A 26,179-nucleotide genomic window follows, 5' to 3' on the forward strand; every position below is an offset into this window, starting at 1 on the left:
TTTGTAAAGTTTTGTAAGCACTGAGTGAAAATTTCTTCATTGTTTACCATCAGATTGTCCCATCTCAGCATCTCATCATATTTGTCTACACATACATAAGATAAGTACAGGATGATATAATTAAAGAGTTGAGATTATGATGAATACTTACTCAATATATGGATCGACCTTCATGTAGTTTAGCAAAACATGTTTCTGCCTGTCGAATTTGAGTATCAGTTAATATTCGATGAACCTCATGCCCAAATTCAAGAGTGAGATAGGCAAATATTGAGATCTTCGACTCTGATCCCTTACCACAGCCATCATCATTTTGACCTACTTGAGTCAGGTTTGTTTGCACACTGGGATTAAAGTAGTATCTGCTGAAATTAAAAATTTCTTCAATTATATAAGCCTCCATAATAGAACCTTCGACTCTAGCCTTGTTTTTCATTTTCTTCTTGAGATTGTACATGTATCTTTCAAATGGATACATTCATCTATACTATACTGATCCTCTGACTCTAGCTTCATATGTCAGATGAATCACGAGGTATTCCATGAAGTCGAAGAAACTAGGAGAGAATATCTTCTTCAACTTGCTTTTAGTTTCTATACTACTAGCCTCAAGACTGGAGATGTAATCAACGGATAGTTCGGTAGCACAAATATTTTTTTAAGAAAAGATTAAGCTTAGTCAAAGAACTCTATATAGAATTGAGAAGGAGATCACTCCAAGCTAATATAAATAATCATTACATGAAGATATGGCAGTCATGGCTCTTTAGCCCATAAAATCTACAATCTTTGATATTGACGTATCGAGCTAGATTACTTGCATAACCATCTAAAAATTTAAGATTTTTACACCATTCACATACTCCTTCAACTGCTCTCTCGTTAAGATGTAAGTTGCTTTTGACTTCAAAAATTTTTTCGAAAACATCTCAACCAGCTCTAATAGAGGATGCTTGTATATATTCTTCATAGATGTTTGGGCCTTGGGGTTGTCCTTCGTCTTGTCTTTGACATGCATAATAATGTAAAAAATATTATCGAACACATTCTTCTTAATGTGCATGACGTTAAGATTATATAGATCAAATTGGTAGACTAGCACGACAATTCTCAAAAGATGCTGTGCTTCATCCAGTTATGAGTTCTACTGAACGTCCGAGGTTTCTACTTGTCAAGTGGAATGTCAAATTGGACTTCATCCAGTTAGGATACCCTCTGAAATATTTCCATACCACTGAGTCATTGGGATGCCTCATACTTCTTTATTTTATTCCTCTTGAAACTGTCCCGTTGCTTTCGAAATGGATGATGCTCAGAGAGAAATTGATGATGACAATTGAATCAGCAGGGCTTACGACTATGCTCAAATTAAAATACTTTTGTATTCTTCATGCAATAGGGACATGCTTGCTTTTCATGAGTGCTCCAACCTGACAACATCCCATAAGCAGAAAAATTGCTAATGGTCCACATTAATGCAAACTGCATTACAAAATTTTGCTTCTTCATTACGGACCATAAGAATTTCAACTCATCAACAAGAGGCCTTAGATATACATCAATGCTTTTATCAAGATGTTGTAGTCTAGAAATAACTAAAGTAAGAAAGATGTTATGTTCTTTCATGCACATCCCGGACGGCAGATTGTATGGAGTAATAAAGACTGATCAATATGAATAAGGTACTGCTGCATGACTGAATGGTGTAAACCCATCAGTAGATTGATCCAGTCTGATATTGCATGATTTCTGAGCAAATAAAGGATGGCAAGCATCAAATTTCTTCCATGCCTTACTGTCCGATGGATGAGTCATCATATTGGGTGCTTGTGAATCTTTTTTTTGTGCCATCTCATCTATCTGATAGTATTCTTAGATAAGTAGAGCCTTCAAAGCTTAAGAGTAAGGGGCAGATATCGAAGAACCTTGTATAGTATGTCCTTTTGATTCCTACCCTTTTATCTCGGCTTAAATCAACTTTTACTACATACATCACATGAGCTCTTCAGTTGGTCCTTCTTATCAAAAAGCATGCAATCATTACGACATGTATCTATCTTCTCATACCCCATGCCTAACTCTTTCACTATTTTTTTGAAGCATAAAAAATTCGAACAAGCTTCTTATCCTTTGGTAGTATTTTGTTTATAATTGCTATCATTCTATCATAATAGTTGACCGTCATATTAAACTCGATCTTCAAATTTAACAACTCTGATACAATCGATAATATAGTATGTATTTCATATTCTGACCATAATGGTTCATCAGCATCTCTCAGCATACGATAAAAATCATCACTGTCAGCTTCTGAATCATCCTTCATATCTCAATTAAATTCAGAACCAGCAGCATCCATTACCATATCTACCATTCTATCTCTGTCCATGTTCTGTTCATTTCTAACCATTGCAACTATCTCTCATATCTTCCTATACAGGTACCAATGCTTATAGTTGGGTATAAATCCACTCCTATATAAATGGACAGTTATTGTATTTCTATAAAGCATTTCTTTATTGCTATATCTCTTACAAGGGCAACGAGCCCACCCTTGATATAAAAGTACCGCATTTTCAAAAGCATACTCACAGAAGTACTCTACACCATCTTTGTATTCAGTAGAAATCATCCTGTCGACTACTCGACGATCCATCCAACTATGATCCATGACGCACTACCTAAGGATTTTACATGTATAGATGCAAGGCAACAACTAAATGATTATTTTATCATTTCAAATGGCTTATATAATAATTGTATCCTACCATCAACTAATAAGTATAAAAGGTCCTATCCCATTCAAGAATTGCATTAATTTTATAGATCAAGTACAGTAATCAAATGATATGCAATAGGGGCTGAAAGAAATTTCGACAGTATCTCTCCTTAGTTCTCTTCCACATAGCGTAAGATGTGCGGGAAGAATTAAAGAAAAATACTATATAAAATTTCTCTCGAATCCTTACCATACTGTTTGATTACTGTAATAACCTATAGAATTAATTATATTTTTCAAACTATCCATACTGAACAATCAATTGATCAATGTACATAATTCTCTCATATGTATAAAAATATATAAATGTATGGATGCCATAGAATATGTACATTAATCAAAAGATGGATCTATAGTTATATGCAATACAATATTTTTAAAATTTTTAAATTAGTGGGTTTCAAAATATATAGTAGCATTACAAATGAGGATGATCGGGATGCGCATCCCGTGCGTGCGGACTTGGGGCCCTAGCATAGCAGCATGAAATCCAGGCAAATCCTATTCTGGAGGTTCCAAAGTACTGAGCAGCATTGCAAATAGGACTGAAAATGGACTGGACTGGACTAGGCCACACCCCTCCTTAAATCTGATTCGAAATTTTTTTTTGAGCTTCGGGCCAGGCCTAAGGCCTAGAAGCTTTTAAAATATGAGGTTTGAGCCCGATTCGAATCCAATCGGATTGGTCCATATTATTTGTGAGTGGCAAATATTCCTCGTCGAAAGTACATTGGTCATCGGAGAACTTATCGAGCTGCTCCAACCATCGTCAGAGTAGATAAGTGGGCCAGAGCTGGTCTGATGGTGGTCCGACCTCGAACCCCTACCATCAGAGGTAGTGGGGATACTCTCGTCAGAGAGTACCCCAGAGTGGTTCCACCTTTTAAGAGCATCATCGGATGCGAGATTTCGTATGGCAGTGGGGTTTGTCTGATCTTGTTAGTGACCGAGAATGTACTTTTCATACATAAATTAAATTTAATTTTTTATTAATTTAAATAAATTTGATAAATCTATATTCAAATATTAAAAATTTAAAGAGGGAATGGTGTGTGGTAACAGTTCTGTTGCCGTCGCCAATACTCATCAGGCAGGAAAGAATAGTGCTCGATCCAATTGGGGTGCGGGTCCGATGGTGCAACGCTCTAGTGGTGTGGTTGGGGAAGAAGGGGGAGGTGGGGGAAGATGGGGGAGGCGGGGCACGGTCGATCTGGTGAGGAGAAGGCCGATCCGATGGTAGAAAAAGAAGAGAGGAGGTCGGGAAGAAGGGGGGAGGCCGGGGCAATGGGACGTCAGCTCTAGGAGGCTGCCAGCAGTGTTGGGGAAGAAGGGGGCTTGGGGATGGGGGCTCGAAAACAGACGATCTAGTGTAGGGATGCCGGATCCAAGGCAGGGACGGTGGCACAGGGGTTGGGGGGAGGAGGTCGGGGGCTCCAGCGGTGCAGCGGTGGAGAAGGGGGATTGAAGGCGGGGGAGAAAGGAGAGGTGGAGGCCAATAGAATCGAGCCCGTTGGGGATCCGGAGGAAATTTTAGGACAGGTTATTAGCGACGGCTTAATTGTGTCACTAAAGCCATCGCTAATAATAATTTAACTTATTAGCAGCGGAAAACCGTTGCTAATAACAAAAATGACTGTTGCTAATAAGTCTTTACACTTATTATGATGGGTTTGATTTTCATTGTAATAAGTTATTGGTAAAAAAGGTTATTAGCGACAGCATCTTTGCCGTCACTAATATGCTAATTTCTTGTAGTGTCAGAAATTCAAGTTTGGTATAATTCTAACCATAGCTCATGTTAATATTACCATTTGAAAAGCCTTGAAAACCTAGTTAACCACAAGTGTGTCCTTGGATAATTTAAGACTATGTTCTTTGGTTACTATTGCAATCTATCTCCGACAAGATAGTCGGTTGGGAGCCGAATTGTTGCACTTGAATGGTGGATGGTAGGAAACCTGCAAAAAATGTCTACTTATCGGAAGTTGTCCGGCGGGAGGCCCTCTGATGCTTAAATTAGCCATAGAAAGGGCACAATCAAAGGGAGTTGAAAACGAGAGCAAAGGCTTATCTAAAGAAAGCTTATCAGGTCCCTCCATTTCTTATCTGTATTTATAGAATAGGTGATGCCGTTATTATGCAACTCTCATCCCTGAACGTTCGGGACGTGGGAGTTATGGCATTTAGTGGGCGGTTATCCCATAAAATACCATTAAGACCAAGTAATGGGCCGCTCATAGGCGATAATTATGCTACATGTTCGTGTATAGTTAATGCCCAAGTTGAATAATCATTGTTGATTCAGATAGTCGGTATGGCCCCGAGAAAGTAGTCGGGTAGATGCCAAATATGTCCAGTCAATTGTAGGTTGCATGTTGAACCAAATCGGTTAGACACTGACTTGACTAGATCTGTGGTCTTTAGTCGGTGGTCAAATCTCGTCGATCTTGATCGGTCGAATGCCGATTAGGTCCAGGCTCATTGATCTGAATCAGATTGAATCACAGCAACTTGGTTAGTGCAGAGATGAGAAAGAATCGAATGTTGTGCACTTAATCGGTTGGAAGGTGAGGAAGAAGGCTAGTCGGCTGAGCGACGAGGATCCATTCCAACAATTATCATTCAGAAATCAGTTTCTATCAAATTAAAACTATGGCATCTTCTGGTTTTGTGACCAGCCGATTTTCTTACCGGTAATTTTTTTTTTCTACATAAATTCTTACTAATCGGTGTTGCAACCGTGCATGTGAACTCTAATGCTAGACCAGAGTTGGCTGACATGAACCTTTGATTTGTATGATGTATATTATAATTTATTCTTGGCTTATGCTGATGGTCTTTGAGGCCTCATAAGATCTTCCTAAACTTTTTTTTCCTCTTCGCGCGTTTGTGTTTCTAGCTAAAGATTTCTGAATCTTCGTATGCTTTATGCATCAGCCCATCCTCTATTTAAAAGCAAGTCAATATCCTTTATTCATTAACACCTTCTCTATTTAAAAGCAACTCAGTATCCTTTCTCTCGCTTCTTCCATCCATGTTACCTTGGCTTTCTCCTCGTCTTTTTCGACTTCCAACATGGATCTGGGGCCTGGGCCTGTCTATTCTAGAGGCACCTGCATATCTTTTTCTTTTGAGAAAATTAAAGATTAGGTCGAGACCTAATCACCAGGCACCTGCATATCTTGATTGTAAGTATCCCCTTCCCAATCCGTGTGAAGCACATTTGGATTTTGCTCAGGTTTTTTAGATGGAAGCCCAGGACTGGAAAAGCTAGAAAACAATAACAAAAAAAATGAAGAGTAGGGAGGAACGAAGGAATTATTGCAGTTATTTGTACCTTTCTGGACCCTTGATTTAGATTCCTCCGAAACAACCCCATGGCATCACATTCTGTATTGGGTTTGGTTTGTTTATTGCAAAAGAGTTCACCGGTAGCTCAGTGTTAGAATTTGACGCCTCGAGATTCAGTCCACATTGAGCTCACAGCGAGGTTCGCGGTGAAAAATGGAGTCCAATGAGACCAAGATCATCCAAAACGGAGCTCGAATGGAGGAGATACGAGCTTTTGAAGTTGGCACGAGATCCGAGACGATGGAGGACCGCCTGCGGCTGATGGAACGGCGGCGGCGTGCGGCTCAGGCGGAGCCAACGCGCGGGATGTGCAATCCAGATGGAATTGGATGTACGAGGATTGAGAATAAGATCTCCTCTTGTAAATTTTTTTTTTCATAGTGAAATTTGCATGTCCCATGAAGATGAATCTTTTAGTGACTGATCCATATATTTTAATTATTTTATTTTATTTTTATTACGTCAAATGGTACTGAAAAAATTTTAAAAAATGATATTCTGATCAGACATCCATCCAACGCTCAGATTCCGTGAACAACTCACTGCTTGCTTACGGGGCATCTCCGAACGGAGCCCAAAAATCCATGATTAGTCGACTGTTGATCTTGAAGGCGTAAATGAGTGGCTGCTGCAGGCATCGATAAAGTTCTCGTGTGATCCATCATGTTAAAGTTCTACTTTTGATCATCATTGATTTCTTTTTTACTTTTGTCTCTTCGTTCTTTGGATGCAGTATTTTCGATATCATGCATGCATGTACGGGTTTCCAATATGTGTATTGGTTTTTTGTTGGTCTTTGCTGAGGAGCTCTCTCTCTTCTTGCTGCCGGAGATTCGAGACGCTCGTGAGAAATCTAGGCCACATATCTGGGAATATCGGACGGTTGAGGAAGCCTCGGTGAATTGGTGGAGGATGCATAGCCATTTTCCCAAGTTCCCCCCTAAACCTGATTCGAAGACCTACCCGGATTGCTAGGTTCTTTCCCCCCGAGTGCTCACATTATACTGGGTCTTCCAAAAATAAAGACTTTAAGGTGGGAAGTCCCATTAATTAATTACCCAGAGAGCAATAAATCTGAAAATACTCGAGCATCCGTTGAGCTGGAGGTCAGGAAAGAATTACACAGTAGGGTTGGTTTGGATACTGTCTCTTGTTCTAACTTTAATTATCGCCTTGCAGCTTTATTGGTTCTTTGTTGTTTTTCGCTTTAGTCAGTCGTGTGCCATATTAAAAGAAGTAGAAATTGAAAGTTCTCACCAAAAAAGATGTTTGAATTCTCTCTCTCGTTTCTCCTTTTGTTTTATTTCTGCAAAGAAGTCTGCAAGGAATCTAATAAAAAAATGCCCACTTTGTAGACTATTATACAATCATATCTCTACTATCTAGACTTTATCGGAGACCCCAATCATTATTTTAAGCCGGGGATGGTGGGAGATGGTCTGTGATGCGAGTCTTCTATACGCAACCGCGAATATGTCCGGGAGAGACTTTTCACCGAACTATTGAATTTTGGCAGGGAAGTTGTGATGGAACCCCTAGCCATCTTTTGTCGTTGCAAGCTGCATCTTGCAGTCTTGTGGAGCCATCTACTATCACTTAGTCAAAGACCTTACTGATAGCAAGCTGGAGTGGGTCCTCTTGATGATCCACCGAAATAGATGGTAGGTGATCTAAGAGCATATTTGGTTTAGAGGACTTGAAGTTGAGAATGAAAATAAAAATAAAAATTTTTTTTAATTATTTGATTAGAAAAATTTTATTTTCGATTCTGATTTTGAGACAGAATAGAGATGATTTACCTCTTCTAAAATTCAATCTTGACTCTTTTACAAAGGTTTAAATTTTTATTTCGATTTCGATCACGAATTAAATTAATATTTTGGAGAATAAGACTATTCGGATTACAAACCAAATAACCCCCAAGTGAATAAAAAAAAAAAAAATGCACCGGCTTTGCTTTACTCACTATCATGGCTGAAATAATTTAATTGGAATCGATGCATTAGGGATCAGGAAACGGAAGGATCATACAAAACCCGAGCCCTGAGCTCAAGCGCAGCACCTCCCGAACGTTGGTGTAAATAGATTCCCTATCTTTTCTTGTGTCGCACGGAATTGTTCTTTAATCTTGAATTTCAAAGTTTTCAGTGTTCATAGGCAAATGATAGCTGTAAGAAGCCCTGAAAAACGCACATGAATGATGATTGCGGAGGAAAATTGTGCCTTTAGAACCCCTTTTGATCGAAATGTCCTGCCCTTCAAGCAAATGTTATGTATATGATAGCATGCATCTCTCTCTTCTCTGTGTCTGCTCGGAACAAAGAGGGAGAAGATAAAGATTTTTTTTTTTTCAAAGTATGAAAAGACACAGGCGTTGGGAAGGAGAGCACGTGACCGATGTCATCACGTGCGTGTCGCTCGCTCCACTTCTTCCCGGGTGAATGGGAATGCGTGGGATGGTCAGAGTTGGGAAAAAGGTGGGGAGTGGTGGCAAGCGCGTCACGATCGTCGGTCGAGTCTGGTGCTGTCCCGCATCGTTTTTACTTGGATTTCTCCGAAGCCTTGCTACGGTTGCATCCCACGCGGGCGTGGAAGGACGCACGCACGGATGGCAGAAAGAAGAGGGCGATCGAGGCGATGGATATTCTCAGGCTGCAGGCTGGGCGTGGTTTCGGCTTTCCCCGTTGGGGCTGGTCCTACCTGCGTCAAGCTGTTGATGATGATGCGTGGTGGTCAAACTTTTTCTTTTTCTCTGTCACGTCGGTCACATATCCAAGGTCCCATGGATGATGGACCCAAACCCTTCGGTAGCCCTGTGCAAACATTTAAGACTACTCGAAGATCCGCACCAACAAACAACGGTGACTCATTCTGATGCAATCATATTTTTATGCATGCTGCCGGATGATGGATAAGTGAGGGTTGGGGTTGTACCTTTCACGCCAAAGTACGATTCACCTCCCTGTCGCGCGATAACTACCCACTGGTCACTTTGAGAGATATGCTCAACGGTGGATTCAAGGAAGCCGAATCCTTCTTCCTCGCAAGACATCCAGCTCCTACCCAGTATACGATGATAAAAAGGTACCTACAGTCTTATTCTTGTGCCTCAGGAGGCTAGTTTAATTAACATTTGAAATGGGACTACAAACGAGACAAATTATTCATAAGTTATTCGGGCTTGATTCGTATTTGAACTTAATTTAACTGATATATATATATATTATTAGTAGGCTAAAGTTCGAATTTGAATTTGAATATGGTTTGATTGATATTTGAGTCGAATCGGATCGATTTCGAGTTTTGTTTATTTTTCATTGAACTGAATTCGAATTTGGGATGTTAAGATTCGATCGATCTCGAGTCAAATTTCGAGTCTGAGTATTTTGAATCGAGTCGAACTCAAATTTCCAGCTATTCGACTCGATCCGACTTGATTGCATCTCCAATTTAAAATCCATAAAATCATGTCATAATAAAATAATATTAATATCACACCAAGATCATCCTATGAATCACTAATACCATCACTGATTGCAACTTAAATTGAAATGTAGCTATCACGTAGCTGCAATCACTTTTAAAGAATTGAAAACTATATACGCTGCCACGTATCAAGAGCATTATTTTTTGAAAGAAAAACAATGCATGAATTGTGCTTGCTTCTAATAGGCAATTCTGTTGAGTTGGGACCGCAAAAATATTATAATTACTATATTTAACAATCTGAATTATTTCTTCCAATTTACGTGAAAGGAGAAGGAGAAATATCACATTAACTTCATGGTAAGTTAATAACGGTAGAAATCAAAATTATAGTTTTACCAAGATCATGTTTTGTTGTACCATAGCTTATAGTAATCGGAGACTAACAAGTTTTTTGAATCTTGTATCAAAAACATAAAAGTTTTTTAAATCATGTGAAATAAAGAAGTGCGCCATGGACACCAAAAGTCCAGTGATGTACTCAGCACCTTTTTGGGGAAAATATGGTAACATTCTTCCAACTTTACTCAAGAAACACTTACCCCTAATTTTTTTAAGAAAAAAATAATTAGTCCCTTATAAATATTTGATTTTATTGTATTTTATTTTGTATCAATGTAAGCCAACCATCTATTTGCTCGCTGATACTATTATGGACTCACTCAAAAGATGAAACCACCCTGCTTCTTAATCAAGGGATAAAGATGAGATTATACCTCGATTGGGACCCCTCCACCTTGGCCCATTGTTCCTCTAGCACCAAATTCAACATTGATACCTATCTCATTGCTCTCAATATATCTCTCTCACATTCGATTCCACCACCCCATACTGTCGAAAGTTGGCCGCCTCGACCAGCTTGTCAATCTCACCGCCACCACTAGGAGAGAGGATACAAACCTTAGCAAGCAAGGGGGAGAGGAATTTAGCAGTGGCGATGTAGGTGAAGAGCGTGTGGATCACTCTGAAGTGTGCTCCTGAATCTAACATCCTATACAATAGTAGGCGAAGCCATTGTAGACTCTCTTCCCCAATAATGGAAGCGTGAATATATATCTCTTCAGCACCTATGAAAGTGAGAACCAGAGGTTGAGGGCGGCGTTCTTTTGTAGGCATCGAGTGTGCCGGAGAGAAAGAGAACAATCAGGGCTAGGATAGTGCCATCCTAAGCCATGGTTGTTCAAATGTCATTGATGGTGAAGATGTAGCTAGCGCTAGGACTTGGACAATGGGGTATCTGAATCCCAACTGGTAGGCACTGATCAAGATCGAGGATGCCACCAAAGGTGGAGACAGCGTAGCTATAGCGGGATTAATGGTGATGGAGTTGATTGTAGTAGTGCATACTTGTAGATAGCAAGGGAGCCTTAGTCCAGGAGGCAGAGGAGGGAGGGGATATCACACTTGATAGTGATGAGTGGGCAAACTCTTTTTTTTTTCTTTGTTTTGGGGTGGGGGGGGGGATGCAGCAGTGTCTAAATTAGTGAGGGAACATGGTGATGCAGTGGAGGTAACAGATGGTAGTACTAGTGAAATGAAATGAGTGCTTAACGACTAGCATGAGGCTTGAAAAGATAGTGAAATCACCTCTCTTTTTCTCCTCTTTCAGGTCGCATGGTTGATCGGTTGATTAATTTCATAATACGATATGGGGGAAGGCGGTTATTGTGGCATCACTTACTACTGACTTGATCGCTATTGAATTCAGCATCATGGCTAGCTATTTGTCAATACATGCAATTGGAAGCTGCTGAATCTGATTGTATGGCCGTGGGCATAAATGGATCTAACACAAATCTTTTTATCTTTATTTTTTTAGAGTCCTTTCTATAATTTGCTGTTCTAATTAAGTAAGGTGATGAAGAAGGCCAAAGCGGAGGATGAGGTCAAGGTCCAGGGTCCTGGCAGAGGAAAGGTATTTTAGGAATATATAACATGGCTTTTAGATTATCATATGATGCTCATGTGATAACTAATACTAGCACTTTTGACATATATAAACATTAAATTGATATAAAAAAAATAAAGAACTAGAAATAAATTTCTATCTATGCTTTCAACTTAAAAGTAGCTATCCACTTGAATTTTAAGTAAAAGTAGCTACCCATGTAAAACATAAGTTAAAAATAACTATCCATTTTAGCTGAAATGACCTTTATACCCTTATATCTTTATATCCTTTAAAATACTACAGTATTGTATTATCATAGTGTAGTATTCTTTTACAATAAGGTAGTATTACATTATATTAGTGTAGTATTACTTTATAATAATGCAGTGTTACTTTATTATATTATATTAGTGTAGTATTCCTTTATAATAAAGTAGTATTACATGATATTAGTATAGTATTTCTTTACAATAAGGTAGTATTACATTATTATAGTGTAATATTTCTTTATTATAGTATTACTTTACAACAATGCAGTGTTGCTTTATAATAGTGCAGTATAATTTTATAATAGTATAGTATTAGTTTAAAATAGTATAGTATTATTTTATAACTGCGAGGGTAATTGGATCATTTTATTCTCATTTGGATAGTACTTTTAAGTTATGTTTCAAATGAGGATAACTATTTTTAAGTTTAAACTCAAATGGATAGTTTTTTCTAGTTTATCTTTAAAAAAATATTTTTGAGAGATATTCATTGAAAATTTTCAAACTTTTAGCTTGGGGATGTTTCTCTATTAAAATTAAAAGGATATTGCTGTATTCTCTCCAAACACTTATTATAGAAAAAGGTGATACGTACAAGATCTCCCAATGTAAAGGAAAGTCTTCCCTTCTCCTTGCAATGTTGAGGTTGACCAATGATTTGCATGAGCAACCTCAGCATATATTCAAGATAGAGTGGTGGCATGAACATCTTCTTGACGATGCTTGCTTACCAAAATGCGGCCGGAGTTCGTCAATAGGTTCCTCGGTATACCAACATGAGGAGCTATGGATTACAGGGCCTTAGAACTTTTTCTATCCAGTCAAGGCGTTATTTCATCTGTCAAAATGCTGTGGGACACTTCAACTGCCTTCCCAGGACCTCATTGCTGCAACTTGATCAGTGTTTTGCTCCTGCACTCCGTGCACAGCCTTTTGTGTAAATAGTGTATGGTGTACACCATCTTACACCTACCCCACTATAAACATTGTATATATCTATCATAAATAAAGACCGGGAGGTTTACAATCACCCTTAACCTCAAAAAAAAAAAAAAAAAAAAAAAAAAAAAAAAAAAAAAGAAAAGAAAAGAGAGAGTGGTGGCATGGCATGCTAATATGGAAAAATGTATGATGATGACAAAAAGGGAAAATCAATATGTTGGTCTCTGAAAAGTTTCGATAAGAGTTATCCACTGCTAGTTAGTAAGATGGTGTGGCAATTGCGGCGGGGCTATCCAAGCTTAAGTGGATGATGTACTTTTGAATGCTTTAGTTTCGAGGTGATCTTTCTGAAATGATCAAAAAAATTCTTTTTTAATAGTTAAAATGGATCGAGTTTTCGATGGACCAAATCTATACTCTTGAAACCAGGATATCAAGTGACTTTTGAGATTTATTGCCAAAAATCCTGATACTATTAGGATTCAGGTCCATACTAATTAAAAACAAGCTTTAGATGTAATATACTTGAGTTTATGATTAAATGGAGTGAGATAGTGATATTTTTATCTTTTAGTGGAAGATAATGATGTTCTTATCTTGTAGGAATGAGAGTTTGTAGTTTATTAAGAAAGGGAGGAGAGAGATTCTGGAGAGACGGGAGATTGTGGAGATATCCCATGAAGACAAAAAGATAGTATGATGGCTTTTTCGTGGATGGCTCCCTTGCATGAGGAAGAAGTTTACAATTTCTTTAAACAAAAGTTTTTCTCTTCTTTTTATTTTTATTTTTTTCTTCCAGTATCTCTTTCTTTCTCCTTTTTTTTTTTTTTTAGATGACTGTTCTGAATCCTTCGGCATCTCTTTCTTGTAAGTTTTTTTTTTTAGGTGTTTGTCTGAATCCTAGATCAGTGCATTCGATTTACGCCGAATGGCAAGCTGTTCTGGAAGTCCATAAAAAATCGATATTTTTAATAAAAGAAAAATTCAGAACTCGCGTGTCTTATAATAACAAGAGAAGGTACCAATGTACTATTCAACTGAGATTAGGTTTTGCCGGTTGAACGTTTAAAAAATCTAACTCGGCGCCTGTGAGTTGCTCCCCCGTTCAAACTCCTAAAGCCAACGGGGCCCAGGTGACGTGGCCGAGCTTAGCTCACCTGACAGGCCTGCAACCCAAAAGAAGACAGGGGAGGGCGGCCTCCCCAATTGGAGCGATCTGGTGGCGTGCTGGGGACCGAGGGGAAGCTCCCTCCCGCGCTTCCGCCGGGGAGAGGAAGGTGAGAGAGCGACGTAAGCTCGACGATTTTGGAGGGTTCACCAAGGGAAGGGAACGGAAAGAGAGAGGAAGGGGAAGCTAACGTCAAACGAGTATCCGGACAGCTTTTGAGCCTGCTCGTCCTGCATTTTCTTTTTTTCTCTTTTTTTTTTTGCTTCGAAGGCGGAGAAGCCCCTCCACATTTCTTTATTTCTCTCCTGCCATTCTTTTTCCTAACTATATTTATGTATATATTTATCCCGCATGCCAGCTAGCTTTCCGCCTTCCCCTAATCCCCTCTCTCTCTCTCTCTCTCTCTCTCTCTCTACCCTCTTGCTGGTAACTTGTCGCTCTTTCTTTAAAAAAAGGGAACGGCAAATTACGACGCTCGGATTTTCATTTGGTTTCAGAAACGGAGAAAGGTGTTGGGATTTGCACCCCTCCCCCCAAATTCTTTATCATTATGCTATCAGTATTGATTATTTATTAACATTATTTAGAGAGGGTTTAAGCTTTTACAGCGCAGCAACAGTTGACCGCATTAGATTAATATCTTTTCCCGTCCCCTTCCTCCATCAATGTTTGTGGAGGGGCGTCCTTCATAATTTTTTCTTTTCAAAAGTTTAAAGTTACACCTCATTTTTTTAAATTAAGGGGGTTCTCAGGACCGCAAGCGAAAACCGCCTTTCCTTTTTATTTATATTTCTTTTTGTTCTGGGGTGGTGAGATAAATTAATGAAACCACCTTCCGAGTTATCTACTTATATGTGTGATAGAGACATGTCGTAATTACTCAAAAGCCCCTGTTCCCGTGGCTTGCTGCCCATGGAGGCCAAGCCATGGGCAGCAAGCCGCCACCTTTGCGGGTTTCCCCGAAATGCCTCTTGCGCCCGTTCGCGGTGTGTATGATTTTCGTTTGCTTGTAAATTTCAAGTCATACGTTATGCTAAAGAAGAAAAAGATTCTTCTAAAAAAAGAACAAGAAAATGGATGGAGATTTATTAGGAAAGAGTCTCCCCTAAATCTACCTACTAAATTTATTTTTTTTCCTAAGCCCATAGTTTTCTAACAAGTAAAATCTGGGCGCTCGGCAGTTTTATAAGGGGATAGTCTCCCCCTAAAGCTACCTACTGCATCTATTCTTTATAATTCTTTAGTTCCAAGAAGCAAAACTTGGGGCTTGGAATTTTGGTATCTACCGATTAGCCATTATGGTTGAACGACTCGATCGATGTGGATTTCAAAATTCAAAAAAACAAAAAAAAAAAAAAGATGAGGGAGAGAAAGAAACAAACAGGATCCATCGAACTGCCCCGCCCCATACATTAATGCATTGATTGCATCGCTTTCTTTTTTTATCGTTTCTTGTCCTCCATTTTCTTCGTGATAGTAGCAAACCCAGAACTCCATCCCACTTTGAAAAAAAAAAAAAGTAATAAGATCTCCCGCACTTGATCCCTTGCCATCTGATCTTTGCTAAATTTTAAAAAAATAAACACACCTCCTTAATTTTGGATAGGTCTCAAAGGCATTCCTCTTGACTCCAAAAAAATTTTCGAACCTATCCTTTAAATTTTTAAACTATTTCAAGTTAGTCCTTCAACTCCCTTGTGGACGGCATTAGGTTGTTGTTTCAAAAGATATCCTCCTCTTCTTTTAGTCTATTCCAATATTTTTTTAAAGATATATATAGGTGGATGAATAATCTAGATTATCTACAAGAAAGTTTTGAGATTTATGTAGATAGATTAATCATAATCATCCATCGATATTATTGCTGTGAGATCTATATAGATTTGGATGAATATTTGAATTATTCATGCAATTACTTTAAATTTTATGTAAGCAGATGAATATTTGGATTGCTGTGAGATCTATACAGGTGGAGTAATTCTATCATTTATTGATCACTTTTGAGATTTATGCAAGTAGATGAGTATTTGGATCATCCATATCATCACTTGGAGACCTATGCGCACAGATAAATTTATGGATTGCTTTGAGATTTATGTAGATAGATGAATAGTCCTAATTATCAATTGCTTGCTTTGAGATTTATGTAGATGAATAAATATCTGGATCATTTATGGTTGCATTGAAATCTGCATAGATGAATGATTATCTAGGTCATTTATGGTTGTTTTGAGGTCTATATATGCATCATCACCTTCTTCCTCTTAAATTATCTCTTCTTCTCCTTGTTATCTTCCTCCATGCTGCTAATGGCCGGTAAAAAGCACACGCGGTAGCACTAGTGAGCCTCTCATGGCAGCACCAACACATTACTCCCCCTCTATGGTGAATCTCTCTCTCTCCAAAGTTTAGGGCTTTCGATCCATTCCCAACCCTAATGTCCCCCCAATTTCCCCGCATCTCTTGATTTTTGGCTCTGAATTCCATCCTAATGATCTTCGATAGCCTAGTTTTGACATCTTGGGTGGCTTTGATCGATTTTCGCCCCATTAGACCTGGATCTTGTAAGCTCGAATCATCCACAACCCCCCATTTCCTTTATTCATGATGCATTATCTCTATGATGATTCGGACAATAAGGAAGCCCCTGGCCCCTCTTGCCTTCATTGGCAATTTAGGATCTCTGATAGTCGGTGCCTTTGTTGAGGGAGAGCCTGGTGTTAGCGACAGTCGACATGGAGGAGAAGCGCTCCCTTATCTCCCTATTTGCATGAATTATGGTTATCTATCTGACTTTGAGATATATACAAATAAACGAATAATCTAAGTTTTGAGATCTATACACATGGATGAATAATTTGGATCATCCATGTGGTGGTTTTGAGATTTGTGTAGGCGAATGAATAATTTAGATCATCCATCGATTACTTTGAGATGATGAATGATCCTGATTGTATATTTATTACTTTAAAATTTATGGAGATGTACAAATAAAAAATTTTGGTGCACTTTGAGATCAATGCGATGGATAATGGTTGTTTTGCATGAAGAAAGATGAGTTTTATCCTCATAGTGTGGTGGATGATCCAACGATAGATCCATTTATTATATGAAGAATAGTTTGATCGTAATATTATTTTATATTATAATGTAATAGTTATGTGATATAATTTTGTTAATTAAAATGATCAATAGATTTAATTTTGAAATAATTTGCAAACTCGAGGTATTATTTAAAATTTTTTAAAGCCAAATGATGTAAATGGTATTATTTTAAATATGAGAGGGTGCTTCTATAATTTTATTTTCGATTAATTCTACTGCACCCCGGCGGGTTGCCGGAAATATCCCCCAATGACTAAAATATGTTTCACCGTATTCTCAGATTCTCCGCTTCCACTTTTCCCAGCCCAACTCCCCGGGAGATGAAAGAAAGCCTGAGGGCACTCACCCTGCCCTGATTGGTGGCATCAACGTCATTCCGAGTGGTGTCTAGGGGTATAGAGGTCAGTTAGAGGAGGAAATTGAGCGAGAGAGGGGGTGAGGGGAGGGGAAGTGGAACCCGCTCTTTCTATGTAATTTTTTCTGGGTCGCGGTAGCAGCAGCCGGAGGAGGAGCAGGCGAGGGAGAAGCTAGGAAGGGAAAGGAAAAGAAAAGCAAAGAAAAGAAGAAAGGGATAAGCAGAGCAGCTTTCTTTTTTTTTTTTTTTCCTTCTTTCCTTTGTCCCTTTCTTTCTCTTTCTCAATCGACGCCGGACGGAGAGGAGAGGAGACGAGAGAGAGAGACTCGCCCGCCCTGCTAGTCGACACGTCTCATTCCAAAACCCAGAAAGAAAGAAGAGGAGAAGGAACGAAGAAAAAAGAAAGAAGAAGATCGAAACTTTATCCAACTACTCGATCAGTTTTCTCTCTCTTTCCCTTTGCGCTGCTGCTGGTGTTTCTATTGTCTGTCTGTCTGTTTGTCGAATAGCTCGCTAGTATATGCATGGAAGGGAGGGAGAGCGTCGTGGTCAGCGGGTCTCCTGAAGTTGGAGGAGGAGATGCGGGAGGGGCGGCGAAGGACTCTGCATCTTCGACCCCATCGCCATCCCCGACTCCGTCCCCGCCACCTGGAGGAGCGGTGGTGCCGCCGGTGCCTGGCATGGGGATGGGGATAGCGACGGGCATGAGTACGGGGGTTGGGAGCGGCAGCGGCAGCGAGGATCTTGCGCGGAAGAAGCGGGGTAGGCCCCGCAAGTACGGGCCCGACGGAAGCGGCATGGCCCTGGCGCTGTCCCCCACCACCGCGTCCTCCCCTTTCTCTCCCATCGGCGGAGACTTCTCCGGCAAACGGGGTAGAGGGCGGCCACCAGGCTCCGGCAAGCGCCAGCTCCTTGCGGCTCTCGGTCAGTCCTCTCTCTCTGTCCTTCTAACCTTCCCTTCCAAGTTCGAACCTGGACTCTCTTCTCATTCCCTCCCTTTCCTTGCTTGCAGACGCTTCTTCTTCTCTTCCTTCGTTTTCTTTGCTTCCCATTTTTAGTTACGGTTCCGTGACTGTTCGAGTTGGTGGCGACTTTTTTAAATTTTTTTGGTTCAGCGTCCCGATATCGAACAGTTAATAGTTTGGTCACAGTGGGGGAAAAAGAAAATTATCGGTGGATAATGTTGCTTGCTTTTAGGAGAACCGAGACCGTAATGCTCAGAAAAAAACCGAGATTTCTCGTTTGTTTCATCTTGATTTCATAGATTATGGCGAGGAACCCCCTTCTACTTCTGTTCTATTTGGTGGTTTTGCCCATTTCTTTGTCATCCTCCCAGCGGGTAACACTGGTAGTGGGACAAAGGCCCTGCCTTTCAAGCGTTCTTTGCGAAGAGAACATTTCTATGCTGTGCTACTGGGTCTACTCTCTTGTTTTGCCATACATAAATTGCCAAATAAGGTCTTGTAGCCTCTGAAAGAACACCTCATATGATGACCCAATAACAGTGCTTCATCTGAACGTCAACTCGCTATCATTTAGCGGGTGGATTGTTCAGTTTATAACCGTGCAAGACTTCTCTCATCTCACGTCCCAAACTTTTGATTTTTGAAGGGGAGTGGTTTGCGTACTCAGCTGGAGGAAATTTCACGCCACATGTTGTGACCATAGCCACAGGGGAGGTAACACATCGCAACTACAAAGCTGAAATTTTTCCTCCTCGTTCCATTTTTTTTTTCCTCTCAATGCCTTCCCAAACTACTTTTTAAATTGCACCACACAATCAAAGATTGAGTAATTCAGGCTTTATGCTGAAGAATTTTTTTTTGGCCTTGCTAGGATGTTGCTGCGAAGATACTCTCCTTCTCCCAAAAGGGCCCGCGGGCGATTTGCATTCTCTCTGCTAATGGAGCCATCTCCAATGTCACTCTACGCCAGCCAGGTTCTTCTGGTGGTACCTTGACATATGAGGTATGAGCCACAGCTTGTTATTTGCCGGCATTCAAGTTTATTTGCTCATTGATGAGACAGTTTATTTGCTCGTTGATGAAACAACTAAGTTTTCTGAATGCATCAATATTTATCTTGACTGGCATTTATCTCCGCTCAACAGCTGCTTGGAATATGAACACTCAGATTTTCAATTTTTATCTCCATGAAAGCATCACTAGGAAGCATTGTATGTACGGAAAGGGAAAATAAAAAAATTGTACTGTCTTAGCATGAGATAGTATTAATATTATATTGATTAACTTAGGTTATATCAATCATGTAGTCTGATTAGATATTTTAAAGTTTCATGATGGACTGATGGTGCTACTCCTAATATAAAACAAAACTAACACTAAAAAGCACATTGGTTTTTTCCTTTCCTTTTGGGGGAGGGAAAGGGCATTTTTTGTGGGTGCTGTGGGGGGTGGGGGAGGCGGTTTGAGGGGCGCTTCCTTTCAATCATGTGATCCAGCAATGATCTATGTAGCCCCTCCCCTACTCCAGACACTATGTATGAGATTCAACCAATTCCATCCAAAATCGCCTACTTTGTTCAATCTTTTGGGTCCATGAATGAGAAGCACCTGCATCAGCCTTCTGCCTTGGTCAATAAACAACAGATCTGGAATGATATCTCTCATCTGTTTCGGCATCAAAAAAAGAGAGATGACTCTTGACTGTTCCACCTCAACCATCAAGTGACCACAGTTTACAAATTAGGCAAATTCCCTGTCCTTAGCATTTTCACTTCCACTGGTTTTAGAGGTTACTTGAAGGTCATTTTGTTTTTTAAGTTTCAAAAAACTAGTATTTGCCACTACATCACACCAGCTTCATGTAGTAATAGTTTTGTTAAATCTACCTTGATGGCTAGTTTGTTGCTCTTGCATGTGGTTTAATTCAGTATAAGGCAGTTCGTCTGTGTACTTGATGGTAAATGCTTATTGCTAAGTAGCTTTATACATGCTAGTAATCTACATTGAAAGGAGACAAGAGGTTCCTCATTTGATCCCAGAAGGTGGAATTCCCACCATGTTTCTCAATTGGAAAAAAAAAGGAGAAAGGGATAAAGAAAAAGAGAGGTAAAACTGGCATCTCTGAGGGGATCAGCCATCCAAAAATCACTTAGAGGGCAGTTTGCCTCCTGGGCAACAGTAAACTTGTTCTAACATGCTGTTCCCAAGCATCACAGTGCTCTATATTGCTTGCATTGCTGACCTCCATGCTCAGTGAGCACATTTAATTTGTGTCGTTGGCTCACTTTATTTTAAGGATTCTTGATCGTGAGACATATGGATCACCATCTCATGTCAGCGACTCTTCCAAGTATTCTCAGAGTTTTCTTTGCATGTAGGATTTTCTTTTTCTTCTTGACACGACGTCCTTATATGCAACACTCAGCATCTCTTTGCATGGGAGTCCCATTCCAAGCATTTATTGTAAGGAGGAAGACCACTTCCTTAAAGCTTCCTTAGTGAGAAATGTACAGACACATGTCTTCATGCATAAAAACTTGCAGCTAAATATCTTGGCCCATGATCATCCATTCCATTGCTTGTATCTGAGTCTTCACAAGTTCTGTATTATATATCAACTATTATCATTCCTGGAAGAGCCATTGAAGCTTGCATACAGCTGCATCTTAGACATCTTTTGAAGTAGGGTTACTTCTACTCATGTATGCAGGAGCTTGTTCATCTTCAGTGACTTTTGATTGTGCTTTCATCATCATGCTTGAGAGAATCCAGGTTATGGGCTGAAAAATTTTGAGGTTGCCAATGCGATTTAAGAGGACCTCTGTCTGGCTTCATGTAATGTGCCAATGCACTCTACTAGAAAGAGTAAATGATGTTTCTGCTAGGGGTTCTATTTTTTGTCATTGTTGCATCCAATACGGCTTCATGGTCCATTATAAACTGGTGCTGAATTGTTGAGTTTGCCTAAAGGCCAGTTAGCATACATAGATACACATCTCTGGTTAATAAGATGATAAATCAAATCGCAAATGCTATCAGATAAAAATCAAGGTTGTAAGTATATTAAAACACATAATAACTAGCAAGTCAGCACTCAGCAGTTGTGCTGTACCATCAAAAAACTATCCTTGTTCCACCTGCATGTTCATTTGCAACGTCTCTGCTCTCTTTTTTCTGAGTGTAGTTTATGTTGTCTATTTTATTTTTATCTTCCTCAAGAAGAAAACAATGTAATGGGTTCTAAGCTGTTCATTATGTTATTATGCAGGGCCGCTTTGAGATTCTATCTTTATCTGGCTCCTTCACAATTGCAGAGAATGGTGGTGTACGCAGTAGAACTGGTGGGATAAGTGTCTCACTTGCTGGGCCTGATGGTCGTGTGGTTGGTGGAGGAGTTGCTGGATTGCTGCTTGCGGCTAGTCCAATTCAAGTAATATAAAATTTCTCTTTTCTGCTATAGAAATGTCCAACTTTTCCCTATGTCTTACATGGTGCGTTCCACTATCATGTGGTATACTGAGAAAAAGCTGTCCTGCACAAAACTACATGGGTCAGTTAATATTACTGAACTCTGACAAAAAGGGGATTACGTGTCAAACTAGGTGCTAATAAGTAAGACTTCAGCAACTTGGCTTAGCAAAAGGGCATTCGTATGTTATGCAACATAAGTTTACTCCTGTATTACATAATAGTACAAAGTTTTTATATTGAACCAGTATGGGTTATGCATCACTCTGATACCCGGCAGAAATTTTATGTAGTTCTGTCTTCTAGACTACTATGGCATGTGCAACATTATGTTGTCTAATAGGAATTATATGAAACTTATGTTCTCTAGGCTTGGTACCATGTAGATATTAGTTATCAACATTTTATGTGTTATTTCTATTGTACCAGCTAAAGAAAGGCTATTTTATCAGTTCATTAGTGATGAATCTGGGTACCATCTAAAGAAAGGCTGTTTTATCAGGTCATTAGTGATGAATCAGGAGCATTGCCTATTGTACTAGCATCATAGTGTTGTATATGATGGACCTCTGTGCTCTGTGATCTTGCAAGTTTTGTTGTATAAACTGATAGCTTACAAGATTTGAATCTCAGTTTGCAGTATAAACATCGCATTTTGAAGTCACTTAGTTTGTATCATCTAATTAATTCAAAAACTGATTAACCTCAGATAGATGGGATGAGGGCAGCTTCATTTGGTATATAATCCGGAAAAGGACCATGAAGATCAAGGAAAATAGTAGTACATACACCATTTGCTATTTTCTGTTATTTATAAATGAATCATCACTATAGTTAGTTACATTAATGTGTATTTAATGCATAAACAAGAATCATCAGAATGAATGAAAAAAAAAAAAATCAACTCTGCCAAAGCTCAATTATGTTTGAGAAAAACAAGTACATACATACATACATACATACATACATACATACATACATTCAGTGAAAGGGCTAAGAAATTTCAAGTTGCCCTCAACCAAAGAAAAAAGGGAAAATTGAAATACATGTAAGATTAAGTTCTTGCTTTCTGAAACTTTTTGTATGTTAAGAGTTCTGAAGTGGGAATTACTAAAAGTGAACGTTTTTGTAACGTCTTGATTTCTGAACACTTCCATGGTACTGAAAGCAATCATCGTATTATTGTGAACTTGCACTGATCCATGTGCGATCAGGTTCTCTTATCCAATAAGGGTGTGCAGTCCTAGGACCGACCTTAATGTTAGTGATGCCGATGATTACTGCCCTCTCAAAATTTTGGACTCAATGAGCCAAGCCCGAGCCTTATTCTGGCTAGTCAGTCGAATGAGCCTGGGCTAATATGTAATTATAAGTGTTACATACAGGATGAATAAATCGAATGAGTATGCATGCATCGGACACCTCATAAATTCTGCTCTTTTTTAGCTTGTTTTTCAAATACTTTGTTATGTTTTCCTTGTATTCTTGGTCCCGGGGCATCAAGGAAACGATCATGTTGTTGGAGTGTGAACAAGTTGATGCAAACCATGGTTTAGGAAAATTTCAAAAATGCCTGCCGCTCTGGAGGTCACGCCTGGTCGAGCTGCTTCTGTGTTGCGCTTCGACACTCCTGTATGATGTAGAATAGCGTATGGGAGTATTTTAACTTGAATAGTCATGATAATGCATGTATCTTTCTACAAGCGCGGATGTAAAAGAAATAGTGGTTCTTCGTTATGTTTCTCAGATGTGAAGGATGCCCCAGTGATGTGGTTTCTATTGCCTTTGCAGGTGGTCGTTGGGAGTTTCATACCAAACACTTTTAAGGAGCATAAAAGGAAGGCTATCCAGCAGGAATCGACGTTCTCACCAATTCCAATTCCAATTCCAACATCTACTGGAGTATTGACAACAGCAAGGCCCATTTCTCAGGCAAATCCTGATGATGAATGTGAAACCCCGGCCTCGACAGTACCTGGGCAGCAGAGCCATGGAGATGCGGAAAACCGCATGAGCAACCCTCCCAACCTCAATTTCTCTTCTTTCCGGATGACAGGTTGGCACGGTCAGCAATCGTCAGAACACAAACCTTCTCCTGATATTAACATATGCTTACCCGGGGAGTAGGTTCAAGCTATCTGTATTTCATTCCTAACGCTAGCGTACGATTCTAACACGAGTGATTTTCTTGGTTAGGTATTAGGCTAGCGACAGTTAAGCGAGTGTGGGACGACATGTGCCCTGTTGATTGATTGAGTTTCCTATGTCATTCTGATGTCTCTGTAACCATAGACCAAAAACTCTGGGTGTCTGTTTGTTGTTGTAATAGTAGTAGCAGCAGTTGTTGTTGTGGTCGTCGTCATCGGTTCTTTCGTTGTTTATCTAATGGTTGTTTTAGGGGACCAGTGTATTGTCCATGGATATTCTTCTCAAGCGGTTCATGCTCATGCATTGGGTGGAATGCAAGAAAACTGCTTCTGATGAGAACTCACCAATGCCTTTGTGATATTCATGTAGATGTTTTGGTGTTTCCCTTTTTTTCTCTGCAGAAAGATCTTGGGTATTTTTGATGAAACTCTCTTCAGGTCCTTGCGAGCATGTGACTGGTCAAGCTGGATCGGAGGACACCTCGACCATAACAAATGCAACAACACAAATCTACTCGAAACAACCTCGGGAGATATTGCTATTTGTTAATGATCTGATTCTTGTTTAAACTACATAAGAGTAGAACTAGAGATGGCTGTTGTCTTGCCGCCATGCTTGGCATGAGATGGATGGTTAAGGTTGTTCCTCTGGAGGTGGGGTGAGCGCGAATGCATCCGTCCATCCATTTTCTGTCATAGAATGGAAGGGGGAAGAGGAGGAGCCTCTAGCTTTTCTGGCAGCTATGGTTTGCAGAGCAGAATGGCCTCGCATGCCGTTTCTGCTTTCAAGGGAAGAGAAGCATGGACTCCTCTCAAGGCCATCGATTGGATCGCAGCCGTCCAGTTGTGTCCTCTTAATTCTGTACGCCCGTGATATCTACCGTGGCAGAGCCTATGAATCTCTGAACTGCTGAGGCGAGATCAACTAGGCCGGGCTATCAGAATTTTACCTTTACGTCGTCATCAACGGTGGGTATGATAGCTGTATTGCCTCGCTTCGTCCGCTATACTCTCTCACTGGGGCACCCAACATCCTAAGCTGCAATTTTTCTTTTTCTTAAGCAATGCCGGTGGACTTCAATATTTTATAAAAGACCTCACCCTCCACATGATTTAGGTACGGTCAGGTTCCAAATAAAGAAGTACTGCTCGCATCTAGAGCTATTCAACACACCCGAAGCGCGCCCGGCCCTCTGTTTTTGATGCGGGCCGGGCTCCTTTCAAATCCAACGGCAAGGAGTTGGGAAAGGTTGCTCAAGGAAGAGGAAAAAAAACCTAGTTTTGGCCTCTTTGGAGATCTACATAGAGGCGGCAGTTGGCATTAATGCTTCTGGGATTTTTTTCTTCTCCACAAAGACCTCTGGGAAGGAGGGGGAGACTTTGATCCAGACGAAAGAGGGGGACTCTGCTTCAGGGGCCAGTGGTAGAGATTAGAGCTAAACAGGGGATGGAGTTTGGAATGAAGAGGGACTTAGCACCTTTCAGGGGAGTGGATCCCGCTCACATGGATGCACCGACGGGGGGCCAGGACCCAGCCCATGAGATCGTTGTCATCAGATTGCGGTAGGCAATCCAGGAGGGAGAGTGCCTATCGTCGATGGATTTGATGGTTGTTAGGACTGAGGCGGGCTCTCAGAATGAGGGGGGCACAGGTGTGGGCCTCGCTATCCGTGAGTCATCATCATGAGGTTACTGATTTGGATCACCCGGGAGGCGGGGAAGCCCTCATTTCGGTCCACTTTCTGTCGGTTAATACAGTAGCATGGCCTTGATGTTTGTGTCCTACTTGAGATCCGTCTCTTTGGGGCGAGTCTAGCCAGGGCTAGATGTCGGATTTCAGTGGCGTAGAGCACATATGCAGTGGAGTCCAGAGGGCTGTCTGGGGGTATCCTGGTGATGTAGCATCGCAGCTCGGTCAGGATGGATGTCTTCCATAGATGCAAGCAGCAGGTGACTTTAGTCATCTCAGACCATATCGGTGGATCTTGATTGCTTTTTGGAGTCTATGCGAGCATCGAGTATAGGGAGTGGAAGGTGCTTTGATCCGAAATCTCCAGGATGGCTTTGCATGATTTGCTTTTCCTCATCGTCGAAGATTTCAATTGTATTATGGGGTCCCATGAGAAGAGGGGAGGTAGGTAGTTTGGGGATAGTATTAACTCCAGATAGTTTAGAGACTTTATCAATAATATGTGTTTGATTGACCTTGGCTACTCGGATCCTAGATTTATCTGGTGCAACAATCGGCAGAGG

The 26,179-nt window shown here is 40.2% G+C and overlaps 2 protein-coding genes across 2 annotated transcripts in view; both read left to right on the plus strand.

Annotated features, from left to right (window-relative positions):
• LOC105038438 (uncharacterized) overlaps positions 1–7,105 on the plus strand; it is a 47,027-nt gene extending 39,922 nt beyond the window's left edge. The window contains 2 exon segments of the mRNA XM_073253653.1: positions 6,138–6,220; positions 6,864–7,105. Coding sequence (XP_073109754.1) covers positions 6,138–6,220; positions 6,864–7,105 — 325 coding nt within the window.
• Positions 7,106–17,443: 10,338 nt separating this feature from the next.
• Positions 17,444–24,266, plus strand: LOC105038194 (AT-hook motif nuclear-localized protein 10). Its single transcript, XM_010913915.4, has 5 exons — positions 17,444–18,270; positions 18,958–19,025; positions 19,183–19,314; positions 21,580–21,741; positions 23,571–24,266. Exons 1-5 carry the CDS (start codon positions 17,871–17,873, stop codon positions 23,904–23,906), a joined length of 1,098 nt encoding a protein of 365 aa, XP_010912217.1. The 5' UTR covers positions 17,444–17,870; the 3' UTR covers positions 23,907–24,266.
• The last annotated feature ends 1,913 nt before the right edge of the window (positions 24,267–26,179 follow it).

Source organism: Elaeis guineensis, chromosome 1 (genome assembly GCF_000442705.2).
Source record: "Elaeis guineensis isolate ETL-2024a chromosome 1, EG11, whole genome shotgun sequence".
NCBI classification, from domain to species: Eukaryota; Viridiplantae; Streptophyta; class Magnoliopsida; order Arecales; family Arecaceae; genus Elaeis; species Elaeis guineensis.

Coding starts and splice junctions, on each gene's coding strand:
- LOC105038194 (XM_010913915.4), top strand. CDS start 17,871: ATGGAAGGGAGGGAGAGCGTCGTGGTCAGCGGGTCTCCTGAAGTTGGA. Junction 19,026..19,182: donor TGACCATAGCCACAGGGGAG/GTAACACATCGC, acceptor TGGCCTTGCTAG/GATGTTGCTGCGAAGATACT. Junction 21,742..23,570: donor TTGCGGCTAGTCCAATTCAA/GTAATATAAAAT, acceptor TTGCCTTTGCAG/GTGGTCGTTGGGAGTTTCAT.